At 43.7% G+C, this 8,484-nt stretch overlaps 1 protein-coding gene across 1 annotated transcript; it reads left to right on the forward strand.

The window, feature by feature from the left end:
• The first annotated feature begins 2,957 nt into the window (after positions 1–2,957).
• POLR2M (RNA polymerase II subunit M) lies at positions 2,958–7,796 on the forward strand. The gene is made up of 4 exons (XM_075713963.1): positions 2,958–3,010; positions 3,724–4,419; positions 5,064–5,286; positions 6,277–7,796. Exons 1-4 carry the CDS (start codon positions 2,976–2,978, stop codon positions 6,412–6,414), a joined length of 1,092 nt encoding a protein of 363 aa, XP_075570078.1. The 5' UTR covers positions 2,958–2,975; the 3' UTR covers positions 6,415–7,796.
• The last annotated feature ends 688 nt before the right edge of the window (positions 7,797–8,484 follow it).

Consider the following 8,484-nt stretch of genomic DNA (forward strand, 5'->3'; position numbering starts at 1 on the left):
CCATGCTTCTGCTCCTTGACTGAGAAAGCTTAAATCTATTTTTCCTTCTTCACATTTGTATCTAAATTGATACTACCTGTATTTCATTGTATCTAGGTGCTGCCCATCTCTCCATAAAAAAGAACCTATTTGTTCCGTCTCCTTCCAAATTTCAGCTACTTGTTCATCATTCTGGAAATGTGTGTTACCTGTAAACAGACTACAGTATTCCAAAACTTTACAGTTTGGGAGTGCTGAGATGAACAACATTCCTTCCCAAAGACCTTGGACAAACACAGACTTGGTGAATGGTATTCCAAGTAAGGCTACAGAATCATCAGTTGTGATTCCCAGTGCTCATGTTATTAGGACTTTGTTTATTAGGACTTCATTTTTTGCTCTAATTTTCTGTGTTTATGCAGTTTAGCACATAAGCTGAAACCCGCCGTAAATACCAGCATTACTTTTCTGTACATGGAATAAGGGCAGCTGAACTGAGTGAACCATCATCATTGTTGTGGTTTAACCCCAGCTGGCAACTAAGCCCCACACAGCCGCTCTGCTCACTCCCCCCACGGGGGGATGGGGGAGAGAATCAGAAGGGTAAAAGAGAGAAGAGACAGTCAATAGGTAAAGCAAAAGCTACACACGCAAGCAAAGCAAAACAAGGAATTCATCCACTGCTTCCCATCAGCAGGCGGGTGTTCAGCCATCTCCAGGAAAGCAGGGCTCCATCACGCGTAACAGTTACTTGGGAAGACAAACGCCATCACTCTGAATATCCGCACCCCCCTCCTTCTTCTTCTCCCAGCCTTCTACGCTGAGCATGACGCCATACGGTGTGGAATATCCCTTTGGTCAGTTGGGGTCAGCTGTCCCGGCTGTGTCCCCTCCCAACTTCTTGTGCACCCCCAGCCTGCTCGCTGGTGGGGTGGGGTGAGAAGCAGAAAAGGCCTCGACTCTGCGTAAGCACTGCTCAGCCGTAACTAAAACATCCCTGTGTCATCTACTCTGTTTCCAGCACAAATCCAAAACATAGCCCCATACTACTATGAAGAAAATTAACTCTGCCCCAGCCAAAACCAGCACAATCATGTAAGTGCAGAGCAGTAGTCTAATGAGATCGTTCCTTCTAGACTCCCACTTCCATGTGGGCAGAAGCAGTGCTCTGTTTCCATGCCCAGCCCTCCCACTTTCTCCAATCTGCACAGGAGAAAGAGGCTAAAAAGCAAGATAAAATGTTCCTTCTTGCACGATGCAGAAAAGTTACAGAGATGGCATAACTTAAGTGTGCATTACAGAGGCAGCAATTCAGAGAACTTGCGTCCTATAACAGTGGGTGATCGCCTGGTGAGAAAAACTCACGGTGATTTCCTCTTCCCTGAACTCTTAGGGGAAAAATCCCTGAGGGATTTTCCACAGGAGATGATCCAGGTTGTGCATAATAGACAGTGAAACCGTCTCTTCAACTAGTCACTTCACTTGGCTTTTCTCACCCTGATGGTGGTATTTTTTTCCATGGGCAGCTGCCTACTTGATTAATCTCATTTCCCCTGGCCCTCAGCCTTTCCATTCACCTTCCAGCTGAGCAAACAAAGGGGCGGGCAGCCATTTTAAAACGCTTCCTCCTCCAGTCCCTCCGGGGTGGGCCCTCTGTTCATCCTGTTCATAAAACAACTGTTTTAACAATCTCTGAGAAATGTGCTTCTTTGCTATTACTTGGATCAAGAAACCTCCACTGGGATCAACTTTAAAAGGCTGACATCTACCACCTGGGAACTACCATTCAGCTAATGACCTTACTACTGCTAGATGGAGCGCACTTACTAAAGCGCATGGCACTTGTATCCATTAGTAAAATTTGCAGCAAGCAGGCCCACGTTCTATTACAGTATGAATTTCTATATTCGGTCTGTGTATCACACATGTTAAAAAAGAAGTGCCACGTAAAGAAAACTGTACCAAATCTCTGCACATTAAACCTTGAGTCCTCAATCGGAATCGATGCTCTGCTAAATGCTACTCAAACACAAGGAAATGGCATGGCTTTTGTCAATGAAAATGCAAAACAATCAATGCAAGAAACATTGCGTCCTATAACAGTGGGTGATCGCCTGGTGAGAAATCGCCTGGTGAGAAAAACTCACGGTGATTTCCTCTTCCCTGAACTCTTAGGGGAAAAATCCCTGAGGGATTTTCCACAGGAGATGATCCAGCTTGTGCATAATAAGACAGTGAAACCGTCTCTTCAACTAGTCACTTCACTTGGCTTTTCTCACCCTGATGGTGGTATTTTTTTCCACGGGTAGCTGCCTACTTGATTAATCTCATTTCCCCTGGCCCTCAGCCTTTCCAAAGCCTTTGCAGCTTTTTGAGCATGCTGAGCGCGCCGAGTTCAGCAACAGCCTCTGCTCCGCCCAACTTCTCGCACCCAGGCTAACGTGAAATGTGCTTCTTGAATGCTACGGCAATCGCTGTAATTCGGATTTTGTGCCGCAAGGATCGACGCTGAAGGCACCCGAGGCGGCCGCAGCGCCAGGGAGCCTGAGCCGCCCCGCCCGCGCAACAGCTGCGTCAGCCGAGAGAAAACACACGTCCGACGTAATTTTAGGCTTGTGGGAGTTACCAAAACGAGTCCCCGGCCCTTGGGGTGAAGCCCACCGCCGGCCTCTGCGCCCCGAGAAGCCCCGTCTGGCGCCCCTCCCCTCCCCCGGGGCGGTTTCTCCCGCACCCCGCGGGCCTCCCCGAGGAGGCGGGGCAGGGCCGCTGGCTTCACGCAGCGGCCGCGTCGGCTTTGCGATCCGACCAAGTCCGGCCCTGCCGCCCTGCCGTCGCTTCCGGTAAGATGGCGGCCTCGGGGGAGCTGCGGAAGCGGCGCCGGCGGCGCCGGGCCCGGGCGGCTGCCCCGCTGACAGGCGGCGCGGGGCAGCATGGCAGCTGCGGGCGGCGGCGGCGGCGCCTGCCTGCGGGGCCGGAGCCTCCCCGAGCTGCGGGAGATGCTGAGGCGTCAGGAGCGGCTGCTGGCAGACCGGTGAGGAGAAGCGGAGCGCGGGCGCCGGGGAGCGGGTCAGGCCTTCGGCCGGCTTCGCCCGTCCCCGCGTAGGCGGCAGCGGCCAAACCTCTTCCTCTTGTTTAACCCCTTTCAGGGGCTGATGAAGCTGCATGCACCTCGCAGGGGCTTCCAGCTTTTGCCGCAGCGGCGGCGCTCTCTGGAGGTGCCGAGCGGGGCGCGGGGCTGCCGCCCCTCAGCGCTTCCCCTCGGGCCCGGGCCCGGTTCCCGCCCGGCCGCTCTGTCGCTGCATTCGGCTGTGGAATCGCGCAGGGTCTTCCTGTCTGGGCTGTCAAGATCACAGCCGGGGATATCGTTCAACTTATACACGTCTGTGTGGTTTTACAGCCTGTGGGCATTCACAGTTACGGCTGTATGGTTATTTCTGGGAATACGGACAAAAAAACCTGTGTACTCCGCTTTGATGAAAATACTAAGCGATATTGGCGCACTGCACCTTTCAGAGCAGAGGTCACATCTTTGAGTAGAAAAAGACATAGTAGTTGCTTTATCACAGTATGCATCTGAGGCTGCAAGTGCTTTGCATCTTACCGCTTTTCAGAAATCTAGTATGTAAATAAGAAACTTAATGCTAGAATGAGAAACCTGCCATGTTAACTATTCTAATAAAACAATTCTGTATATCAGATTGAAATAGGATTGTTTATTCCCTGTTAATTTTTTTTTTGTCTTAGGAAATTCATTGCTAGGCTTCCAGATAAGGGTAAGAAGATCTCCAATTTTGCTGAAAAGCTGACGCTTGCCATTTTACAAGAGGAAGAATTAGCAAGGACAGCTGAGCTGTTATCTGCTGTCAGGTTGGAGTTTCAGGTGAAACAGGAGGAGATTAATACAAGCAAACAGCAAGTTATCCTAAACAAGGACACAATAAACTGTGGAGATTCTTCAGTCTTCAATGAAAACTCTAATATTAAAGAAGTTTCTGAGATTTCTTCCCAAAGGCAGGAGGGAGAATGTATTGAGCAAGATGCCACAAATACAGCTCTGGAAAATCAAAGGACTTGGAGAAAAAGTGATAAAGTAAAGACTGTTACGAAAGATCAGAATCTTTTTTGTGAAGTTGTCTCCACGTCAGCCACAAGCAGTCATCTGAAAAATGATCAGCAGGTATCTCAGAGCAATGCTGAGGATGGTACAGAAAGTACAGCTGCTCTGGACAACAGTAAAGACACATTGGTTGATGCCTTTCAAAAAGTTACAATTGTAGATGGGGATAATAGTGAAAAAGTATTAGAAAAAGAGCAGAATGTGGCTAAATGTAAGGGCAATATCTTCGGAAGCCTGCACCACAAGACACCACATTATATTGAAGTTCTAGAGTCTAGAGCCAAGAACCCAGTCATAAAAAAAAGCAAATTTAAAACAAATGTGTAAGTATTATGGAATAGAAAAACCTTTTGCGAAATAATTGTCTTATATAAAATTGGAAATGGTACAGGGCAAGCATGGTGGGTTTATTTTCTTGTGGCGATTAAAGAGATTTAAAGTCATATGATATGTGAGGTTAACATACTGGCTCTTTAGCATTAAGTGCCACAGAATCTCAATATTGAGCGGTGAAACAATTGTCATCAATCTTCATAGAGTTTCATAGCTTAAGCTACAAAACTATTAAGCAGCTGGCAAAACTGTCATGTGGATCGATTCTAGAACTTTAATAGCAGGTAGCCTTTTGCTTTTCCTGCACCTCTAGAGAAATTACAATTCACATTGTCTGTCCTGGTAGCAGTAGTAGTTTATACCTTGTGTAACTACCGAAGCATTGCAATGTTATGCTTGCTAATTAATTGGCATACTTTTTTTGTTCACTATCAGGAGTAACTTGTGATACTGTCTCTCTGCAGAGAAATCTTTTTAGTTTTTCTGAATGCTGCTTATATTTTGTTTATGGTGTCATAACACTTCAGATTTCTTTTCAACTCTTACATGTTGAAAATAACAAGTTTTGGAACTGAATTTTTTCAACCTTGTGCTGCAGATTTGGGTCATAGCTTTTCTGGTTTATCTCTTCCAGATTATCAGGAGAGCAAAGTGGATCATCGCATGGTTCCTCATCCAGTCAATCACCTGGGGGATTTGGCTCTCTAATTTCTACTGAAGAAAGACGATTTAGAGATAAGAAACATTTGAATGACATCACAGCAGCTCGGCTGCCACCGCTTCACCATTCCCCTGCTAAGCTATTATCCATAGAGGAATCCATAGCAATTCAGATACAGCAAAAAGAAGCATATGAGGTACAAATTTAAGATTTGGTCTGAAAAGTAATTATATAATTAGGATCACTCCTAAAAAAAGCAAGCATAAGGGGATCTTTTCATACTGATTAATTTGATGATGAAATTGAGATGGGTAGACATTGAGGAAAGACACTTTTTCTTGCACTTGATTCTTTTAATCATATAATTAAATAATGTCTTAAGCCCTTCTGAAAGTGTTATTCCTGCATTCATCAAAATCTAGTGTTATTTTTTGTGTATCGATACGCTAACCTCATTGCACTCGCTTCACCTCTGACTAGAAATTTAAATGTATACCTTGCCTATTAGTCTTTAAAGAGTTTTTGGCCCTTGCATAAATGAGGGCCTAGCAGCATTTGTTATTCTTAAAATATGCAAGTATCTGTGTTTGCCTTTATGTACGCTGTGCCTGAAGAATCTGAGTTCGGAGGTTCTTCAAATTCTGTTGTAATGGATTTTGATTTCGACTTGCCAAGTAGTGCCAAGCTAATGTTTAAATTAGATCCTATTGTAAAAGCATTTGCTGCTGCTTATTGTTTTAAAAGCACTTGCTAATTTAGTCATCTTGGCACTTCAAGGGAGGTAATTTATTTGGAAAACGGGGACAGATTTTTTTGCTGAGGTTGCTGAATGACAAGCATTGCTATTGCTATGTGGTTAATGGGCACAGCTGCTCTCTTATGTGGATTGATTTTGTTCTGTTAAAGCTGACATTAGTGTATCACAGGTGAGGACTGCCACATGGGGAATTTCAACTGTTATAAAAAAGTCTTCAAAGATTAATAACACAGTTATGTCTAAGTGTAAAAAGAAACCTGAAATTCCTTTGCTAGTTAGTAAAACTTTTGATTAAGCTCACTCTGGAATTACTAATATTACTATGTCAAGTTTATATTTTAGTATATTAGTTTCTTTATGACCAGGATAAAAATGACAGATGAACAATTTTTCTAACTTGTGTCCTTTTTTTTTTTTTCTTTTATATAGGAAATGCAAGCCAAGCTTGCAGCACAGAAGCTTGCAGAGAGATTAAATATAAAAATGCTCAGGTTTGAACCAGAGGGGGAGGCCTCGATGCAATACAGAGAAGTGAGAGATGAAGATTATTTTTCAGCAGAGGACTGAATTCAAGAAGGGATGTCTGAGGATGAGCCATGTAACTGATCTTTGTGCAGTACTTCTTAAAACCCAAACCTGGATATTGAGAATGCTTGATCTAGTCAGTTTTTTCTTAAAATTTTAACTTTATGGCTATGGGAAGGGTTCAATATAAACCTCATAAATATAAGTGTTATTAAGTGGTAACCCCAGTGTCATCTGGGGACTGTTTTGAGCACTTGGGGCAGTTAATCCTTGTGGAATGCCCCATAGTTTTCAGCTGCAGCAGTGAGCTCTTTAATACGCTTTTGCGGGCTATGATGAGTCATCTACAAGAGAAGGTTTTTTCTGTGCGGAAATGTGATTGCAAAGGACATTGGCACACATGTCCATAAAGTCAACGAAGGTACCTGTGAACTGCTTGCATTTATGAAAGCTCTTGTCTTGTATAAATGTGATATACTTCTTTTATCTACTTAAGGTTATCTTGCTTTCACCATATGGTGAAAATACATGCCCGGACAGCTACAATAAATATGTGATAGTTAGGCTTCTTATCACATAAGAACTTGTTTCCGTGCCCACACCTTAAAATAACACTTTCTGCTCTTACGTTGTAATAAATAGGTTAAGAATTTCAAGTTATTTTGTACCTCAAATTCTGTTTGGTCTTTAATGAAACAGCAGAGTCCCTTTTTGGTGATTACTGCAAAGCACATCAAGAGATCAAGTTAATCTGAAGACTTTAATACTTTTATTAAAGGTTTTGGTGTTTTTCCATATTTTTGTACACTGCTTTCATACATTGGAATACTATTTTTTCATAGTCTGATACTGTAAATTAAGAGATCTGCCCTCTGATTTTCTTGGAGAAAATGTCCTGTGTATTTTGCAATTTTAGCTGTTCTTTGAAGATAAAAATTTTTTTCCTTACAATAACATTTTCTGCCTTTTGATATGAATTTTGAAAGATAAGGAACACACCTGAGAAGTATTTCACAATGATATTGCAGTGTTGACTAGGATATTCCAGCCCTAATATGAGTTCAGTTCTAAAAAAAAAAAAAACCTCAGAGATTCCTTGTATAGCCTGGCAACACCTGTTTTCAGAGATGCTGCAGCAGCAGTGTGTGCAGGGTAGCTGTGTGTGCAAGGCTCGCTCTGGGTGCATACATATTCCTGCAGAAATGGTATCTCTGGAAACCAACAGCGCTCCAGATGTGAGTCATTCAAAAAGCTGCACGATGTCATCTAGAAATGGGAGATGAAAGTCTCTGCCACTTCTTGAGTAGTTACAACATTTTATTAGCAGGCAGTAACTCTCCCAAATGCTCCACAAGTGCTTCCAGGCAGTCCCTGTGGCACAATCCATACCCTGGCAATGCAGTTTGACAGGTGGAACTACTGCTAAGCTAGTATGTGGTATTTTTTGACTAGGTCATCTGTTGCTCATCTGTGATGCCTCTTTCCTGTACCCTTTCCTCTCATGGTTTTCTTGTTCTCATTGTTCATTGGCTTCTCATCAGCTGTCTGCTCTTCCCTTTTCCTCATAAGACTTATCTCCTGTCACTAAAGCAAATTCATATTCTGCATCCCTGCACCACCCATTCCCTTTCATATGACATATTGCTCCCTCTGTCTGCATTTAACTTCTGCCATGTGTCACACATCCTCCTGCCATCGCTATCTTCTCTTGCTTTTTGTAATTCCATCTAAATACTAGCTGTGCACCTGGGTACCTTCTACATGCCTTAGTCACTTAAATATCTTGCAGAGACCTGAATGTCTTTGTGTTTTTGTCACAGCTGCCCTCCTACTGAGGCTTTCCTTTCTTATTTCCTGTTTGGTTTCAGACTGTGCAGATGTTTGCCACTTCCAGGCCTTATAACCTCTTTACTGCTTTATCTTGGTTTTTTCCCTCTCTCTTTTTGTGCTTCTGCTTCATCCTCCCAGCTTCTCACCATCACTTGTCTTTGTCAGCACTATTTTTTGGCACACTTGCAGTCATTCACATTCATCCCTCAGCATCCATGTTGATGACCCATCTGATCCCTCAGTTGTATGTATTTCTGCCCTTAGTGTCTTTCTTCAGTGTGT

Source organism: Pelecanus crispus, chromosome 7 (genome assembly GCF_030463565.1).
Source record: "Pelecanus crispus isolate bPelCri1 chromosome 7, bPelCri1.pri, whole genome shotgun sequence".
Classification (NCBI taxonomy): Eukaryota; Metazoa; Chordata; class Aves; order Pelecaniformes; family Pelecanidae; genus Pelecanus; species Pelecanus crispus.